The following is a 21681-nucleotide window of genomic DNA, read 5'->3' on the forward strand; positions in this document are numbered from 1 at the left end:
TTTGAAAAATGATCTAAAAAAGAAAAGAGGCGTATTATCTGAGAATTAAATACCTATAATTATAATTAATTATTATTTATCAACAACTTCAGTTAAAATCACAATTGCAAATTTATTAAACTTATCAAAAAGTTACTAAAATCTCTTTCATATATTTTAAATTTTATTTTCAGAAAATAGAAATTTTTTTAAATTATAAACTAATATTAAATAGTTTTACTACTCAAAAGAGAAAGACAAATAATTTGTTTTACTTAAATGTATTAAAGATAAATAAAACTAATTTTGCTGTACATTTTACAAAGAAACATATATTCCTATAATTTTCGTTCAATTCTCGGAAATTGGAATAATATTCAAAGTCCAAGAAGGACTAAAAACGCGAATTAATTAATTAATTAATTATTTTGTGGGTGTAAAAAATGAAATCAAAAAATTTATCTAGTCTCCTCTATATACACTGAAAATAAATACAGTTCTCTAGATGCTTTTATGTAATTTTTAATTAGGGATTATTTATTCTACTTTATCCATCTTCTTTAAACAGATGCTGCACTCTTATTTTTCTTCATTCGTTCCTCAATTTCCGGTCTAAAATGCCTAATGAGACCCTGAACTGGCCAAGCCGCACCATCAGCCAACGCACAAATTGTGTGTAATTCTATTTGTTTTGTTAATTCCCACAACATATCGATTTCGTGTGGTTCTGCATTTCCCTCGATAAATCTGCAAAAAAAAGTAATTAAAGAGAAAAATAATAAAACACTTATTTTAATAATTAGAATAGAATAGACGATGTCGTTCATTCCGGGTCAGATAATAATCAAATTAAAAACAGTAACCTTTAAATTCCAACGGCACAGCCGTTCTCAACGAGAATAATTAAAGGAAATTATGTAGTGGAAATAAATTCACAATATTTAAAGAATAATTCAAGAGTAAAATAACATTTCTTTATGAGATTTAATGTGACATTTAAAAATTGGTTCAAACCATTAATAGCCTTCGTACTCGATAATGAATTTTAATAAAATAGCAAAACCTAGTTTTCAGAGTGAGAAAAGTAGTAAAAGAATACTTAGCTATCGAAAAATTAAATTTAACGACTCAATTTTTTTATAATCATTTTTTGATGAGATTTTTAAACAAAATTATTCAAAACTTTAATCACTTCATTTGAAAATAAAAATTTTAATATTTCTAAAAATTTACACTATAAATGCTTCTGATATTTAATTATTATCTAAAATTTAAACTGAAATTCAATTTTAAATTAATTTTTATTAGAAAATTCTATGAGAATTCAATCATTTAAATACAAAAATAAATAATTTATTAAACAATTAAATATTTCTTAAAAATAAATTCTTATAAAGAACTATATCGAAATTTTTTTAAATAATTGAATTCTTTCGAAGAATTTTGTGAAAATTCGTAAAAATAATTGCATTTTTCGAAGACTTTATTTAAAATTGTATTAAAAATAATCGAAATTAAATTAAATTAACTAAATATAATTGAATTCCTGAGAAAATTTTATTATTTATGAAAATAAAAGATAAAAAAAAGAAAAAAAAATTGTAAAAATACAAATTCAATCGTTTCAAAGAAAATTTAAGTTTATTCGACGAATTTAATTAAAATTGAACTGAAAATATAATTATTTAATTCTTCTAAAGAGTTTATCACAATTTTAAAAAATAAGTGAATTCCATCAACAAATTTTTGTTAAACTTTTTAAAAATAATTAAATTTTATTAAAGAAATTTTATTCAAATTGTATATGTGACTGTCCGCGACAAAAGGGACCTTAGCTCCATGTAAATACATAGGAGCTAAGGTCCCTTTTGTCGCGGACAGTCACATATATTAAAAACAACTGAATTCTTGCGACGATTTTTATTTTAATTTTTTTTTTAAATAATTGATTTCTTTTGGAAATTTTTATTGAATAAGTAGATGTTGAAAATAATTGAATTCCGACAAATTTTTTAAATAAAATTCTACGAAGAATTTATAAAGAATTTCATTAAAAATTTTGAAAATAATTACATTTTTCAAGATATTTAATTAAAAATGCATTGAAAATAATTATTAAATTCTAATAAACAAATTATATATCAAAATTTTTTAAATAATTAATTTTTTTTTTTTTGAAGAATTTTAACATCATTTTTTTAAGAATAATTGCAATTTTTGAGGAATTCATTTAAAATTTTTAAAAATTATTGAAATACTGTGATTAGTTTTATTAGTTATGAAAATAATGAATTTTTGCACCGAATTTTATTAACATTTTTTAAAATAAATGAATTCCGTGTCGGTCTCTGTTTATAACATTAATTGAATTCTTGAGAAGAATTTTATAAAAATTGTTTTTGAATAATTGAATTCTTTTAAGAAATTTTTTATTAAGTTAAAAAAATAATTGAATTTTGAAAAAGTTTTGTAAATAATTGAAACGTTTGAAAGAATTTTATTAGAATTTTTTGAATTGTTTCTAAGAATTTTATTAGAATTTTTTAGAATAATTTTTTTATTCCAACTCTTAGCGAATTTAAAGTAGTGCAAATTCTCGTACATAGAAAAAAGTAGCTTTTAGTATCACAAATCTAAAATAATAGTATCCAAATAGTAGTAAATCGTAAAAAAAAGTAGTAAATAGTAGGCTTTAGTAGATGAGTACGAAACCTGCATTACAGTTTGAATAAAGTCGTTGCGGTCTAATGCAAAGAAAAACTTAGAAAATTGAAAAAATGGTAAATCAAGAAATGAAAATAATGAAATTAATAAATAAAATACCTCTTCATGATTTTGTACATCCAGCCAATTCCTTCACGACACGGTGTACATTGCCCGCAGGACTCGTGTTTATAAAAACTAATGAGACGAGCAATCGCCTTAATTATATCTGTTTGTTTATTCATGACAATTACGGCAGCTGTGCCGAAAGAACTCTGCACCCTCACGAGGTCATCAAAATCCAACAAAACTGTGTCACAAACACTGAAAACAATCAAAATGTTAATGTTACTTTTCAATCCATTTGGTTTTCATTACTTTAAGTGCTGTTCCTATTAACAACTCTCTTCAACAACAAAAAATTACAAATGCATTAAATTTTTATTTTTTAAATCTTTTTTGTTGTTTATTATTTATTCCATGTTACTTTTATATATTTAGATGATAAAATTTAATTATTAATTTCAGGGCTGTTATGATTTAAATCAAAGACAATTTTCTATTTTAATCATGATTTAAATCAAAGACATGTTTCTTTTCAAATCATTATTTAAATCAAATTTTTACATAAAAATAGGTTTTTTAATCAACTTTGATTTCAGGAAGAATCCAACATAGAATCTGAAAGAATCGGAATTAAATTTTCAACATTTTAAACAATTAAAAGTTGCATTTGAATAAAAATAACAAATTCTACCTAATATTTAACAAATATTTCTTATTGTCAAAAAATTGTAATTATTATTCAAATGCAAGTTTTAATTGTTTAAATTGTTGCACAACATGTTCAGTTAAATAATTTCTTAAATAAAAGTTGCTATTTTTTGTTGCTTCTATTATAAAATTAATTTTTTTTATCATTACTAAAAAAAACTAGGCTCCAGAAAAAATTTGATTTAAATAAAAAATATTCGATTAAAATAAAAAAATCGAATTACTTTTTAATCATGATTTTTAACAACTCTGATTAATTTATTCGTTATTAATTTTTTCACCTCTTGGGAATAACGGGCGTGGAAGATCCTCCGGGAATCACACCCAAAAGATTGTCCCAGCCTCCGATTACGCCACCGGCGTGCCTGTCGATCAATTCCTTCAGAGGAATAGACATTTCTTCTTCAACAGTGCAAGGATTATTTACATGACCGGAAATGTTGAATAATTTAGTTCCACTATTACGAGGTCGTCCAAATGACGCAAACCAAGAACCTCCTCGTCGGCAGATCGTCTAGAACCAAATTTCTTATTAATAATCATTATTTAAATAAATCTAAAAATCATGAATTTTTAAAAACCGTAATTTACTTCTTTTGAAGATAATTTTTAATTATAAAAAATTAGAATAAACAAAATTTTGAGAATTAAGTTTTGGAAAATATTGTAATGTAATTTTTCGAAAATAATTGAATTTCGAATTTTATACAATTTGAAAAACTAATTAGTTTTTGAAATATTACGACAGGGTTGCCACAAAAATTTAATTTTCTCTTTCCCTGAACTTCAGACAGAATCTTAACTTTTTCCCTGACTCTAAAAAATTTTCACTTTCACTCTAAAAATGATTAACTCTAAATGTTCTATTACATTTATTTGCGAATTTCTTTAAATATAAAATTATTCGAAAACATCAATACCTTTATTTAAAATAAATAATTATTATTATTTGTCCTTAGGAATTAAGACTTTTAAAAATTTCAAATTCAAACGTTTTGAAATTCAATAGGTAACTTAATAGAATACTGTTACTCTAACTTCTTTAAAATTATTTTCATGCTTTTAATTCAATTATTATTTTCTAGAATTTTTAACTAAATTTCTTCTTTAAATCAATTATTTTTAATAATTTTCGACAAAATTCTTTGAGAATTTTAAAATTAATTTCTTTAAAATTCAACTTACTAAATTTCGATTATTTTTAAATTTTTCAATTACATATTTGTTGGAAAATAAAAAATTGAAATAATTTCAAAAAAATTTGAATTACAATTATTCAAAAAAATTAGTTCGACAGAATTATTATTAATTAGAATTATTAAAAATTCAGATTTTCAAAGATTTAGAAGTATCTATTTAAAACCTTTTTAATTATATATTTCGAAAATTAAATTATCTTAAAAGAATTATTCAAAAATAATTTTGGAAAAATATGATTATATTTTTCACACTATAAAAATCGAAATAAGTTGCAATTTATACCAAAAAAGTGGTATTTTGTTACAATATTTGAATGAAAAATTGAACAAGTTGCATTTTTTGATAATAATTGGAAAAAAATATCCTCTTTTGAAAATACTGGGAGAAAGTCCAAAAATTAATTTCACTTTATACATGTTTTTAAATAACTTTAGAAAATAAAATAAAATAGTTAAAATAACAATAAATAAAAACTAGTAAAATCTTATAAACAATTTAGAAACTTTAACAAAATTTGTAAAATTAAAAAAATAACAAAAATTAGAAGAAAATTATTTTACAATGACAAAATTTTGACTTTTTCTCTGACCCTGAAGAATATTCAGATTAACTCCAAAAATTATTATTAGATACTCAAAAATATGTTCTATTACATTTATTTACGAATTTCTTTAAATGTAAAATTATTCGAAAACATTAATAACTTGTTTTTTCAATAAATATTTAATCATTATTATTTTTTTATAGGAATTAAAATTTTCAAATTTAAACCTTCCGAAATTCAATAACTTATGAGAATATGAGAAATTTAATATGACAGAGTGATAAAATCATTATTTTATATCATAAGAATATTGTAATTATAATTGAATTCTTTCGGAGAATTTTAAAAAAAATTTAAGAATAAATACAATTTTCTATCATTTTATTTAAAATCGTATAAAAAGAGAAGAATAAAGATTATAAAGCATTTTATCAAAATTTTTTTAAAATAATTGAATTCTCGAGACAAATTTTATTATTTATGAAAATAATTATTATAATAATAATATTATTTGTGAAAATAATTGGATTCTTAAGAAGAATGGCATTGAAAATAATTGAATTGTATAAGAAACATTTTTATTAAAATTTATTGCAATTTCATTACTTAAATCTTGTAAAGAATTTTGTCAACATTTTTTTAAATAATAGAATTTTTAAAAGAATTTTATTTAAATTTTTCGAAGTAATTGAATTTCTCAGAACTATTTTTTTCAATTCTCTGAATATATTTGAATTCTTTCGAGAAACTTCATTAAAGAATTAAAAATAATTGAATTGGTTCGAAGCAATTTATAAAAAATTGGTAAGTAATTCATTTCCTGTGAAATTTTTATTAAAATTTTGTTTAAATAATTGAATTCTTTTGGAAAATTTTATTAAAATAGATATTAAAAATAACTGAAATGAGGAAAATTTTTGAAAATGATTGAAATTTTGTCAAGAATTTTATTAAAATTTTTGAAAATAATTGAATTTCGAAGAAGAATTTTATTATTTATAAGGATAATTGAAATTTTGACAAGAATTTCAATAAAAGTTTTTAAAATAATTGAATTTCGGATAATTTTTTTTTTTTTAAATAATTGAAATTTTGTCAAGAACTTTATTAAAAACTTTGAAATCTTAAAATTTCTATTTAATTTCATTAAAAATTGATATTTTCTAAAATTTCAAATTGAAACCCTTTGAAGTTTCTGTTTATGGAAATTTTAAACGCAACTCTTTTAAAATTGAATTAATTTTGAAATATTTAAGTAAAATTATTCATTAAATAATTTCTAAATAATAATTTTATGAATAGTTTTTTAAAATTAAGTTAGGTATTTAAAAATAAATTATTGTCAGAAATAGAAAAAATTTAAAAAATTTGTTGTAATTTCATAGTTTATGAGGCAAACAAAAAAGACTCCAAAATTCAGAATTTTCTTATAAATTTTAAACATTTAATTTTTTCCAGTACTTTTAATAAAAATCTCTGACTTTTCCCTGATTACCCTGAGTTATCCCTGACTTCCCTGACCTGTGGCAACCCTCATTTAGAAAAATTATTTTACAATGAAAATAATAATGAGGTGTTTTGAAAATGAAAGAGAAAAAAATAAAGAAAAACTCACAGGTGCCACAGCAACGGTTTCAACATTGGTGACAGTAGTTGGACAACCAAAGAGACCAACATCCGCGGGAAATGGAGGTTTCAATCTTGGCTTTCCCTGTTTGCCCTCGATCGATTCAATGAGAGCTGTCTCCTCACCGCAAATGTAAGCTCCCGCTCCACGTTGAACGAAAATATCAAAATCATAACCCGAACCACAAGCATTTTTGCCAATCAAGCCCGCTTGATAGGCCTCGGCAATGGCAAGTTGTACATTCGAAGATTCATTGTAAAATTCTCCCCGAATGTAAATGTAGGCGGCACACGCTCCCATTGCACGTCCTGCGATTAAACAGCCCTCGACAAGTTTGTGTGGATCGTGACGTAGAATTTCACGATCCTTGCAAGTTCCTGGCTCTCCTTCGTCGCCATTAATCACCAAATACTTTGGTCTTCCATCAGACGGTTTATTCATAAAGGACCACTTCATTCCCGAGGGGAAACCAGCGCCTCCACGTCCTCTGAGACCAGAAACTTTTACTTCATTGATAATCCAGTCGGCGCCTTTATCCAAGATTTCCTTTGTTTTGTACCAATCTCCACGTTTCAGGGCACCCTTCAATCGCCAGTCGTGTCTGCCGTATAAATTTGTGAATATTCTGTCCTGGTCTGCCAGAGGACTTCCGAATTTCTGTCGAAAAACCAAAAAAATTATTTTTCATATTTTGTGATATTTAATTATATTTACAGGGTTGCTAGGAAAAAAATTATTTTGTTTTCCTCTGCCTTTTCCCTTATTCAAACTTATTCAAAAAATTATAAGAATATTTAACAGAAAACATGAAGAAACAGATCACTCCGAGTCGAAGACTCGGAGTAATCGATTTCTTTATGTTTTATGATAATAATTAATTATGACCGAGCGATAAAATCATTATTTTATATTATAAGAATATTGTTACTGTAACTTATTCAAAATTACTTTCATCAATTTAATTCAATTATTGTTTTCCAAAATTTTTAACTAAAATTCTTCTTTAAATCAATTATTTTCAATACATAATTTTTCAAAAAGTTTTTTGAGAATTTTCAAATCCATTTGTTTAGAATTCAATTTTACGAAATTTCGATTATTTGGAAATTCTCCAATTAAATATAATATTTTAGAAAATATAAACATTAAATAATTTCAAAAGAATTGGAATTAAAATTTTTGAAAAAAATTAGTTCCATAGAATTTTTAATTAAAATTATGAAAAATTCAGATTTTCAAAGATGTTAATTTGAAATCTTTTGAAAATGCAAATATTTCTAAAAATTCATGCTAAATATTAATTAATATATTATATTATTTTAATTGAATATTAATTAATATTCAATTATTATCTCAAATTTTAACAAAAATTCATTTTTAAATCAATTTTTATTAGAAAATTCGACGAGAATTCAATTATTTAAATACAAAAATAAATAATTTATTGAGTAATTGAATGTTCCTTAAAATTGAATTCTCATGAAGAATTTAATCAACAAATTTTTAAATAACTGAATTTTTTGACAAATTAAAAGAAAATTAAGATGAATAATTACATTTTTTGGAAATTCTATTAAAATTGTTTTAAAAATAACTAAAATTCTGCGTTAACTTTTATTATTTATGAAAATAATTGAATCTCTGTAAAATATTTATTATTTTTGAAAATAATGAAATCCGTAGAAAAATTTTTATTATTTATGAAAATAATTGAATTTATTGCGACGAATTTTATAAAAAAGTTTTAAACTTTTTTCGAAAAAATTTATGCAAATTCTATTTTTAATAATTGAATTCATGTGAAAATTTCATTATTTTAAAAATAAATAATTGAATATTCGTGTAGAGAATTCTTTTAAATAATTGAATTCTTTTGGGAAATTTTATTAAAATAATAGATATACAAATTATTGAATTAAGAAAAATTTGTTGAAAATAATTGAAATTTTACAATGAATTTTATTAAAATTTTTGAAAATAATTGGATTTCATTACTCTTGAAAATAATTAAATTTTGCGATAAATATTGTTATTTATACAAATAATTAATCTCCTCAGAATAATTTTATTATTTATGAAAATAATTGACCTCCTCAGAATGATTTTATTATTTATGAAAATAATTAAATCCTTGAAAAGAATTTAAAAATATATGAAAATAGTTTAATTACTGCGAAGAGTTTAATGCCAAATTTTAAAACATTTGATTTTTTTAAAAAAATTTATCCAAATTTTATTTTATATAATTGAATTTCTGTGAAATTTTTATTTTTTGGAAAATAATTGAATATTTGTGTAGAATATTATCAAAATTGTTTTTAAATAATTGAATTCTTTTGGGAAATTTTATTAAAATAGTAGAATATTGAAAAACATTGAATTAAATTTTCAAGAATTGAATTATTTTAAAAATTTGCAACATAATTTATTTGTATAATAATTATATTGCCTACATAATAAAATACTTGAAAAAAATGAATGACATTCAACTAAATTTTACAAAATTTCAATTATTCAAAATCTTTTTAATTGTAGGTTGAAAATTTAATTAGAAAAGTAATTCAAAAATAATGTTTGAAAGATTTGTCTAAAATTATTTTTCCCACTCTATAAAAATCGAAATAAGTTGCTTTTTATACTAAAAATGTGGAATTTTGTTGCAATGTTTGGAAGAAAAGTCGAAAAAGGCACATTTTTTTTTAAATATTTGGAAAAAATCAAAATATCCGAGGCCTGAATATTTTTATCTCTATATTAAAATGTCATATAAATGACATTCTTTTCAATAAAAATTCTAGCAAATGAAAATTTCGATAAATTAAAATTCGACGTAATGTAAATTCTGTCAAATACAATTTTGATTATGAAAAAATGTTATACTATGGAAATTCGTTTAAATACGAATAATAAATAAAATATAGCATAGGTAGTAAATAAAAATTCTCAGAAAAGAAATTTCGGTTTTAAAGAAAACTTCTAACATATAAAATTTTGTCTTTCAAAAATTATAGAAAAATTAATAAATAATGCTTTTCATACTTAGCAACAAAAATCTTGATTTTAAATGAAATATGTTGAATGAAATAAAAAGAGGCAGAAAGAGATATTTTTATAAAAAAGCACTAAAAAAAAGGCACGTAAGAAACGATGACAACAGACAGTAGTGAGAAAAAACAATAGTCAAAGGTACTTTTTAAAGAAAAATTATTTACCTTTCCTTCCGGAGCAGCATCAGCAAGTGTTCTCGTTTGTTGGCCATTTAAATAAGGTGCAAGGAGTCCTTTTAACAATAAAATTCACTTTTTCAATTACATAACCTTGATTGTCAAAATAATGAATGTTGAATAGTCTCACTGTTTACTGACAGTACGGCAAATATTCAAACAATTAAAAATACGTAATGTTTTGTTACTCATTCAGGAGGGTTTAGGGAAATAAAAGAAATCCATAACTCACCTAATTGTCTCTTTGGAACATGAAAATAACGAGTTATCGCTCCTGCCATTTTCTCTACTCCGCCGCTCACTGCGCGGTGACGTCAAAATTATTACAGAAAACCCAGAAAACGATGCAATCAAATGTATAATTTAACAGTTATATATATTTTCCTCTGCTATTAAACGTAATTAATCTAAACTATAGTGAATTTAGTCGGATAATAACAATGTGACTTTTTTGCAACAACAAAATTTTATATCGCAAAAGTCACAATCAAAAGTGAGGTTAGGAAATCTGTTAAACTTATAAATGGAATTTTAGATTTAAATTAATTTTCTTCTAATTTATTCTTAAAAAATAGATTATTGACAGATATTTACTAGTAAAAATACGTTTTCCATTGCCTGTTTTTATAAAAAAAGAAATAAAAATAAATAATCTGTTTTATCGACATAAGAATTGACTTATTACCATCGGTCGAATTGACAGGTGAGTAAATTCAATAACAATTGAACTTGATAAATAAATGATGAGGAAAAATTCCCAGACCTTCATTTATTTATTATTGCTGGTGTTCATTCTAATTGCATTTTGTATATGTGTGTTAGTAGGTGTAATGCTTTTAGCATTTCGTTCACCTAAAGACGGTCGTATAGATTTTCTCGACTAACATACATAATGTTAAACAATTGGAAACATTTTAATAAAGTTCAAAACATGATACGTGGAAGCTGAGGTTGATATATCCAATCTTTTTTTTAATATTTACTCGTATGGTGCTTTAAGAAACTAAAAAAGTTTGTGATTAAAGTGGAAAAAAATTAGTAGAGCAAATTACAAGAGTGACACGTTGATTTTTCAACTCCAATATGCCACCGAGAAAAAATAAAGGTGGCCTGCTGGCCAGGGTTAATTTTCCCTTATATTCTGTACAAATGTTAACAAATAGACATATTCTCGTCGGAGGTGGAGGTGGTTCCGCAAAAACTGGAGTTGCCAATGGATTTGTAAGTTGTCTTTTTAAACATAACCTCTAAAAAGTGTGTCAAATTGTCAAATTGCTCCAAATTTTCCAACTTTTTGTTTATTTGATTTTTATGTAAATATAATAAATATTTCGCATAAAATAATATAAATTTAAATAACAAGGTTGCCACAGATCAGGAGAATCAGGGAATTGAAGAAAAAGTCAGGGAAAGTAGAATTGGTCAGGGATTTTTATTAAAAGTACTGGAAAAAATTAAATGTTTAAAACTCATAAGATAATTCTGAATTTTCGTGTCTTTTTGTTTGACTCATAAACTATGAAATTACCACGAATTCTAAAAAAAACCATAAATTTTTTCTATTTCTGACAATAATTTATTCGAATTCGTAATTTATTTTTAAATAACTTCGTTCTATTGAAGAAATGCCATAAAGTTATTACTTATATTTATAATTTTAAATGATTTCATTTAATGAAGTATTTTTTGAAAAATTTTAATTTCAATTTTGAAAATTTTAACGAAATTCCTTGAAAGAATTCAACTAAGTATATCTTAGTAAATATCAAAATTCTTTCCAGAAATTCAATTATTTTCAAAAAATCTAATAAAAATTGTCGTCAACGTTTTAATTATCTTTATAAATAAATAGCAAAATTTTTCGACAGAATTCAACTATTATTTTCAACAATTTTAATAAAATTCATTACAAAATTCAATTATTTTCAAAAGTAATAAAATTCAATTAGGGTAAGTGTACTAATTCCTGCGGTATTTTGGTCAAGACGTCTTTTAACTATAAAATATAATTTTTATATTGATCAAATTGAACTTATGTCTTATTAAATTTGTAGTTTGTGTTATTAAGATATGTTTACAATAAATAACATCTCTAAAATATAATTTATTTTAATAAATTTAATGAATTAAAAATAATATTCAATGCGTTTAATTCTGCGCGTTTGAGTCAGTTGCTGCGCATCAGTTGCTGCGCGAATTTAATTCCTGTGGGTCAGTTTCTGCGCATAATTTCGTGTTTATGTGTATAATACCGCAAACTACTATGAAATCAAAATGGGACAATGATTTTAATCAATGTTTAATTGAATAGAATATAAATTTATTAAAAATAAATATATATCATATATTAACAAAAGTAACAAATAATTTCTGAATTATCACATTTTTGAAACATATTTAGTTAAAACTTAATAACAGAATTCTTCCTTAATTAATTTATGTATTTATTAAATTTTATTCAGTTTTTCCTCCATAATCTTCATTTTTTCTTTCATTTTAATAATTTTTTCTTGCTCTTTTTCAAAATAGATAGTCTATTGTAACCAGTCTTAGTTGATTTTCTGAGGGCGCAGAAATTAAATCAAGCCCAAATTCTGTGTTAATTACTACTCTTAAAAATAAAATATAATAACAGACAAAAATAAAGTAAAGTTTAATTTTTCTTTTAAAACAAGGTTTTCTTTATCTAAAATCATCATAATAATAACCACTTTAAGTCTAAAAACAATAATAAAGCCTTTTTTATGTGGGTATTTTTGCACCGCCAGCAAAGTTAGCAATGAAAATAAATAAAACCTTGAACACGTCAACTTTTAATTAAAATTAAATACATAAATATTATGTTTTGGTATATACTTCCTATATCTATTTTAAAACTTACATCGTTAAGTAATTTTTAAAAAAAATTTCAAAATTATTTGTGCCCTGAACAAATGTATTCACTTAAATTATTAAAATGCCGCAGAAACTAAAGCACCCGCAGCAATTGACGCACTTACCCTATTTAAAAACAATTTTGACAAAATTCTTAACGAATATTCAATTATTTTCTAAAATAATGAAAATTTCACAGGAATTAAATTATTATTTTCAAAAATTTTAGAAAAAATTCTCGACAACATTTCAATTATTTTTATAAATAGCAAAATTCTTCGCCGAAATTCAATTATATTCAGGAATCTTAATAAAATTCATGACAAAATTCAATTATTTTCATAAACAACAATATTCATCGCCAGAATTAAATTATATTTAAAAATTAATAAAATTCATCGTAGAAATTCAATTATTTTATTTATTTATTTATTTAACAAGTATACGGGACAAGCCCTTTCGTACATAGTACTCTTACAATCTAAAAGTTGAAACCGCAACTTATATTATACAATATTAACTGTGTAATCAACGCTAGGTAGTTTTAACTCAAAATTTTTTTTCAAAAATTAAAAAAAAATTCTCGTCAACATTTCAATTATTTTTATAAATAGCAAAATTCTTTGCCGAAATTCAATTATTATTTTCAAAAATTTTAATACAAATTCATTACAAAATTCAATTACTTTCATAAATAATAGTATTCATCACAAGTATTCAATTATTTTCAAAAGTTTTAATAAAATTTATGGCAAAATTTCAATTATTCTCAAAAAATTTTCTTTATTCAATGATTGTCATTATTCTACTATTTTAATAAAATTTTCCAAAAGAATTTAATTATTAAACAAAAATTTTAATAATATTCTACACAAACATTCAATTATTTTTCAAAATAATAATATGTAATTTCAAAGGAATTCAAAAAAAACAATTTTAACAAAATTCTACACGAATATTCAATTATTTTCTAAAATAATGAAAATTTTACAGAAATTCAATTATTAAAAATAGAATTTGCATAAATTTTTTCGAAAAAAATCAATTGTTTGCAACTTTTTTTTATAAAATTCTTCGCATTAATTCAATTATTTTCAAAAAAAATTCAATTCTTCGCAAGATTTCAATTACTTTTAATACAATTTTAATCGAATTTCTCGAAATATGTAATGATTCTTAAAATTTTTATTAAAATTTGTGGAAAGAATTCAATTATTTAAAAATTTGTTGATAAAATGCTTTATGAGAATTCAATTTTAAGAAACATTCAATTATTATCATAGTTTTAATTAAAAATTCTATGAAACTATTTTTTTCAAAAAGCTTAATCCAAATTTTTAAAAATTATTTCAAGTTTTTATTTTCTAATGTATATTTCGTAAAATCGAATTGTAAAACTATCAATTTTGTAGAATTAAGTTTTTTTTATTTAGTTTAATTAAATTTTTTTAAAATTATTTGAAGTTTTTAGTTTCTTTTGAAGTTTTTTTATTTTTATTTTTATTTTTATTTTCCGAATAATCGAAATTTCATAAAATTGAATTGTAAACAAATTTATTTTAAAATTATTAAAAATAATTGATTTAAAGAAGAATTTTATCTAAAAATTGCAGAAAATAATAATTTTTTAATAATAATATTCTTATACCTAATTTATTGAATTTCAAAAAGATTTGAATTTGAAATTTTCTAAAATCTTCATTTCTATGGAAAAATAATAATAAATGATGAAATATTTATTTAAAAAAGAAGTAATTGATGTTTTTAAATAATTTTACAATTAAAGAAATTCGTAAGTAATTTTTGTGGCAACCCTGAATAAATATTTTTACAAAGATTAATAACAAAAAATACAATATAGTTACAAATTATAATCAAGAAGTTTGATTTATATTTTATTTTTTAAAATTCTATTGAATTTTGTTGAATAAACCGAAAATTTACAAGTTACCAAATGTTTTACAGGAAATATTTGAATTGTCACACGATGGTTATCAATTTATTGCCGAAGAAGTGACTCGTCATGAAACAGGACCAAGTGTTGTGATGAATTGTGCTACATTCAGTGATAAGAAAAGATCCTGGATTGCAGCTGGTCAGGAGAGTCACTGTCAATTATACAATGTACATTCGAAAATCATCACTGTCGAGAATGGCGAAATTCCGAAAAAATCTGCTAATTTTAATTCAGGTCTTAGGCAACGAAAACAGAGTGAAAAAAGTGATGAACAATCGAATAATCACGAAAGAATAGAAGAAGTTAAAGACAATAATTCAAATTTCAAAAGTAAACGATTACAATTAATTATTAAACCCATGGACAGTATACAAACAGATTTCGGGTGAGTAATAATTATGTAAATTTTGAAAATAGAATAACAATATACTTTTGAAAAGATAAAACAAACTTAAAAAAAAATTTTTTTCTTGAAAACGCATTGTCTCATTTTTAAATTTTAGATAATTTATTAAAGAAAGTCTCAGCTTTCTAATCAAAATAATAAAAAAATTTAAAATATTGGTAGTTTTTGTAAAAATGGAAAAATAAGATTTATTTTTGAAAAGTGAGATTAAAAAATTATTTTTTGACAAAAGATATTTATCGTTAAAAACTATACAAAAAATGGTTTAAAATTCACTATATAAAATTTAAAATCTGTCAAAGTTTTGTTGAAATTATATGGATTTGAAAATAAAAATTTAGCTCTCCATAATTTACATAATTTATTTATCAAAAAGTTAACAGTATTTTAGAATTTTATTATTTGAATAAAAAACAAGTTTCCAGAGTTTCAGGCTAATTCTAGAAAGTAAACATTTTTACTTGATCGATTCACGTGGAATTGTCATTTAATTACACTAATTAGAAATATATCACTTTTTATGATAAAACTTCTTGTTTTCAATTTTTCTTTTTAAAAATGTATGGAAATGACTTTTACAAAACTAAAACTCTGACAATAAAGGAATGTAAATTAAAATTAATTTCAAATTCATTCAAATAAAGTCATTTCGATACATTTCTTTTAAAGAAAAATTGAAATCAAGGAGTTTTATCATAAAATGTGATATATTTCATATCAAACAATTGATTGTATTTTAAAAATTTTTGAATTCTTTTTAAATTTCTCTCTTATCATTCAGACTAGCATAACTACACGTGCGTAAAATTTTAATGGCCATTGTTACTTTAAAAAACTTTCTGCGTTGTTTTTTTTTAAATTAAAACAAAAATATTTTAATTATTAAAAAAATCGAATTTCTTCAGAATTTTTAAATTAAATTATTCAGAAATTTAATACAATTTTTGTCAAATCAATATTTAACTGTTACTTATTGTTTTTTATTAATTTTTCCATAGAAATAAAATTTCAAATAAACAAAACCCTTTCAAATTTAATTATTTCTAAAAATTACAACTGCAATTCTTTCAAAATTTAACTCTTAATAAAATTTTTGAATAAAATTACTCAAAACTTTAATAATTTTTAGAGGAAAATAATATATTTCTTATTTTTATAATAAACACTTAAATATTATTCTACTTTTACAACGATTAAAATTTTCAAAGATTTCAATATAAAAACATTTAAAAACTGTTGTTTGTTAAAATTCCTGTTATAACGTTTCTAATATTCAATTATTATTTACTAAAATTTCAACTGAAAATTTTTTAAAATTAATTCTTATCAGAATTTCAAAAATTTTAATGTTATTCTTCGCAAAAATCTAATTATTTTCATAAATAATAACATTCTTCGGAAGAATTTCATTATTTTATAAAATTTTAATAAATGTTTCCATACAATTCAATTATTTTTTTAAATAGTAAAATCTTGGAAAAATTCAATTTTCAAAAAAATCTTACGAAAGAATTCAATTTTTTTTTTCATTCGTTATAAAATTTTTCAAAAGAATTCAATTATTTTCTAAAATTTTAATAAATCCTTCCAAACAATTCAATTATTTTTATAAATAGTAAAATTCTTTTGCAACAATATTCAATTATTTTTAAAACAATTTTAATAAAATTTCATGACAGACTTCAGTTTTTTTTAGTTTTTAATAATATTTTTTGAAAAAAATCAATTATTTTCTAAAATTTTAATAAATCCTTCGAAACAATTCAATTTCTTAAAAATTTTTAATAAAATTTTTCTAAAAAATTCAATTATTTTCAAAATTTTCAGAAACTCCATTATTTAAAAAAAAATTCAAAGAAATTCTTCAAAAAAATTTAATTAGGATTTTCAAAAATTTTAATAAAATTCTTTGCAAGAATTCAATTATTTTGAAAAATAATAAAATTTCTCACAAGAAGAATTCACCAAAAAATTTTGAAAAATAAAAATAAAAAAAATAAATGTGTTTTTCTTAGAACCAAAATCTTATTTTCAAAAATTTCATAAGTTTAAAATTTCAATATGTACCAAAGTACAAAAAAAACAATTTTTGAGTTTTAGATTTTCTGACCCTTAAATATTTGAATCCTAAATTTTAAATTTGTATTTCGCAATTTTACTATTTTGGCGACAAAATCTTGATAACAAACACTAAAATTAACCCTGTACCAAGTTTGAGTAAAATTGATTGTAATATATGAAAAAATTGAAAATTTTGAATTTGCGAATTTTTAAAAAGGTACCATAACATTAGTTGTAAGCAATTCATAGACAAAAATCTGATTTTATTCATATAGATAGGAATTTTAATGAACATATGTAATTTTACTCGTATTTATTGAAGAATTATTTTCTAGACAACCGGAACCACTGCAAAGAATCGTGCGACTTTGTCCAAAAGGAGAATTAATGGCCACCGGAGGCACAGACGGACGAATTAGACTCTGGAAATTCCCTGAACTTATCAAATTCCACGATTTAGAAGCTCACACAAAAGAAATCGACGATATAGATTTTAATGCCGAGGGTAATTTACTGGTGTCAATAGCCAAAGATGGAAAAGCCTTTGTTTGGGATATAAAAAGTGAAATGAAAAAAAGAGAACTCACTTGGAATGTGCCTGGAAATATGAAATATTTATACAAAAGATGTCGATTCAGGGATCCCGATGAAAAAGTTCCTAAAACACAATTATTAACATTGTCGAATGCAACAGTTGGGAAAAATCCTAGTTTCCTTCAACTTTGGAATGTCGATGCCGGTGTTATTATGAAGTCGGTGCCATTTCAAGAGACACTGTCAGCGCTGGCAGTTTCCGATAATGGAAGATTGGTAGCTGTGGGAACAATGTTCTCTGGCAGTGTCGACATGTTCATTGCATTTAGTTTACAAAGAGTTCTTCATATTCCTGGTGCGCACAGTATGTTCGTCACTGGTCTTGAATTTTTACCCACCAAAAATGATGGTCCAACGATAACGAGCAACGCTGAAGCGGCTGTTGTCAGCATATCCGTTGATAACCGGATTTGCATTCACAGCTTGCCATATAGATGTAAGTTTTCATTTTTATCACAGGCGAAAGGGGATTAATTTTAATAATTCTCAAGATTTAAAACTGCCTTGCAAAGAAAAACGATACACTACGGACGGTAATAGTGCGACCTCTACTTTTTTCATGACTACATGCCTCGGATATTATACCATTTTCGACTTTTTCGACTTTTCTTCCGAATATTGCAATAATTTTTAATATAAAATGCAACTTATTTTCGAAATTTACCATTGAAAATAGTTTCAATAAATATTGAAATTTTGTAATAAATTTAATTGAAAATAATTGATTTTTTTAAAAGTGTTTTATAGAAATTTTTAAAAGTCAACTTTTGAAGAATTTTAATTGCAAATTTTGAAAATAATTGAAATTGAATTCCTCAGAAGAATTTAATATTTAAAAAAATTTTAATATATATTTCGAATAGATTCAATTATTTTCTAAAATTTTAATAAATCCTTCGAAACAATTCAATTATTTTTATAAATGGCAAAATTATTCGCAAGAATTAAATTATTTTTATAAATAGTAAAATTCTTTGCAGTAATTCAATTATTTTCAAAACATATTTAATTGAATTTCTCGGAAGAATTCAAATATTTCCATAAAATTCAATTATTTCCTAAAATTTTTAATAATTTCTTCGACACAATTCAACTATTTTTATAAATACTAAATAAATTTTCAAAATTTGCAATAAAAAAAAGTTTCAATAATTGAAATTTTGTAAAATTTAATTGAAAATAATTGATTTTATTCAAAGTGTTTGATAAAAATTTTTGAAAATAAACTTTAAAAGAATTTTAATTGTAATATTTGAAAATAATTGATTTCTCAAAAATTTTAATGAAAAATCTTCGAGTGTAAATTTCAAAATGTTAATTAATGAAAATTAGCTTCAAAAAAATTATATTAAAATATTTTTGAAAAAAATAATTCTTAGAATTTTTTGCATTCTAATTTTTTTAAAATTCAATTATTTTCAATATTTTCAAATACAAATTTCCAAAAATTCAAATACGTACAAAAAATAATAACATTAGAATTTTTTACAATTATTTTTAACATTTTAACAACATATGAACTTTTTAGATTTATTAAAATTTTGGAGAAATCGTGTTTATATTAATAATTAAAATTCTTTAAAAATTCAATTATTTTTTTAATAGAATTTACCAAATCTCAATTGTTTGGAAATTTTTCAATTCTATATAATTGAAAAACTATTATCTTTCACAAATTATTTTAAAAATATTTTTGAAAAATTAATTTTAAGAATTTCTTTATTATAATTTTTTGAAAATTAATTAATAACTTAAAAAACATGAACAGTTAGAATCATTATAAAGAACTGGATTTTTGTATTTAAATAATAAATCTGTTTATATTGTGGCCTATTGTCACAATATGAACAGATTTATTTGACAAAAATTAAGGTCCTGAAAACATTCTAAGTTGTATTTAAATAATTGAATTCTTTAAGAACTTTCGGAAAAGTATTAAAAATAATTGATTTCAAGAAGAAGTTTGATTAAAAATTGTAGAAAATAATGGAATTTTAAGAGAATTAAAGTTGTAATTTTTAAGTTATTAAATTTCAGAAGGTTTTAAATAGAAATTTTTTAAATTTTATTTCCGTATAAAAACAAACAAGAAGTATTTAAATATTTATTTAACGAAATGATTCAAGTTTTAAATAATTAAATTTAGAAATCAGTGAAAGATCAGAAGAATAAAAAATTAAATTTTTGTGATGACACTGAATTAAATAAACGACTATTTCGACTTTTTTTCTATTTTAAATCGACTAAAGCGACTTTTTTTATCGTTAAAGTCGATCCAAGGCCTGAACTCTGAAAAAAATGACACCTTAATGACAAAAAAAAATGTTAATTTTTCTATCAGATATTTAACAAAAATCCATTTTCCATTGAATGCTTCTCAAAAATTACTATAAATACAATTTTATGGAATATTTAAATGATTTTCTTGATAAATTTAATTGCAAGTGATCCTACTTTTTTTAATCATAATTTTTATTATTCAAAATAAAAGTAATGCAATTTTTAATTGATTTTAATTTAAATGTAAAATTGACCAAATTTTGAACAATTTGAGCTTTAATTATTGATAGAAATTACTTTGAAAAATTTCATTTAATAGAAATTCGATACTTTAAATTTCAAAACAGTATAAAAGGAGGCATGCAAATTTTTCAAAAAACCAAATTTCTTTTTGTCTTTTATATTCAAATTTTGCATGAAATTAAAATTTAAGTTTTTTTTAAATTAATAAAATTAATTTAATTATTTCGCAAAGTAAATTTATCTGCAGTATTAAAACTTAATATTTAATTAATTTATTTATAATTATCGTTAATTAAATATATTTTTCTTTTCAGATACAATTCCCATTTGGGTGGTAATAGTCCTCATAATATTGAGTATTGGCTGTGCATTTATATTCTGCAGTTACATGGGTTTATAGTTTATAATTATTTATAGTGACAAATCTTTTTTTAAAAATAGTTTTTTGTCGTTATAAAAAAATGCAAAATTATTAAAATTTAGAAATTGAAAATATTATTAGATTAAATAATGGTGAAATAAGAGAGTTAAAAACTCTTTAATTTTTAGGTATTTATAGAAAAATAATTTGTGGAAATTTGTTTTTCTTAAAAAAAACTAGTTAAATTGTTATTATTCTGTATAAAATTCTTTTTAAAAAATTTCGTAAAGTGTGCGATTAAAAAAAAAAATATTTATGCTTCTTGTGGGAATTTTCTTGTATGTTTTTTTTGTGTCAATATCTGAAACTGCATTTTGTAAACTTATGTTTAGAAAATAGAAATATTTTTTAGTAATAAAAATATTTTTTAATAGACAAACTCGACCAAACCAGTTTATCATTATAAATTTTATACTTAAAAAAACATTTTTAATGTTTTGTTCACGAAAAGTAAATTAAGAGAAGTCTTTTTTATTAGTAATGAATTAGTAATAAAGAGTTTCTTCAAACACAAATTTTTGCAATTTAAAATATCTTTAAACAAAAATTTTTTTTAATAAAATAATTCGAAAAATTCTTATTATAATTACAATTTTTATTTCGAAATTTTACTTAAATTATAGGTTTTCTTTCCAAGAGAGAAAAAATTTAGACAAAAATATGTTAAATCGACCGAAGAGCCTCAAATAATTTATTCAAAAATTAATTTTGAACGGTCACTAACATAAAAATGTAAATTATATATTATATTTGATTTATAAAATATAAACCTATTTTATATGAATAAACATTTC

The 21681-nt window shown here is 22.1% G+C and overlaps 2 protein-coding genes across 2 annotated transcripts; one reads left to right on the forward strand and one right to left on the reverse strand.

Annotated features, from left to right (window-relative positions):
• Positions 1-244: 244 nt before the first annotated feature.
• LOC122498788 (NADH dehydrogenase [ubiquinone] flavoprotein 1, mitochondrial) lies at positions 245-10552 on the reverse strand. The gene is made up of 6 exons (XM_043606700.1): positions 10284-10552; positions 10040-10107; positions 6816-7484; positions 3738-3970; positions 2803-3006; positions 245-726 (listed from the first exon to the last, which is right to left on the reverse strand). The coding sequence occupies exons 1-6, from the start codon at positions 10330-10332 to the stop codon at positions 540-542; spliced, it is 1410 nt and encodes a 469-aa protein (XP_043462635.1). The 5' UTR covers positions 10333-10552; the 3' UTR covers positions 245-539.
• A 215-nt stretch (positions 10553-10767) lies between these two features.
• On the forward strand, positions 10768-21258 carry LOC122498790 (prolactin regulatory element-binding protein-like). Its single transcript, XM_043606701.1, has 4 exons — positions 10768-11272; positions 14891-15267; positions 17685-18379; positions 20781-21258. Exons 1-4 carry the CDS (start codon positions 11135-11137, stop codon positions 20864-20866), a joined length of 1296 nt encoding a protein of 431 aa, XP_043462636.1. The 5' UTR covers positions 10768-11134; the 3' UTR covers positions 20867-21258.
• Positions 21259-21681: the final 423 nt, after the last annotated feature.

Source organism: Leptopilina heterotoma, unplaced genomic scaffold (genome assembly GCF_015476425.1).
Source record: "Leptopilina heterotoma isolate Lh14 unplaced genomic scaffold, ASM1547642v1 Lhet_16, whole genome shotgun sequence".
In the NCBI taxonomy this organism is placed as follows: domain Eukaryota; kingdom Metazoa; phylum Arthropoda; class Insecta; order Hymenoptera; family Figitidae; genus Leptopilina; species Leptopilina heterotoma.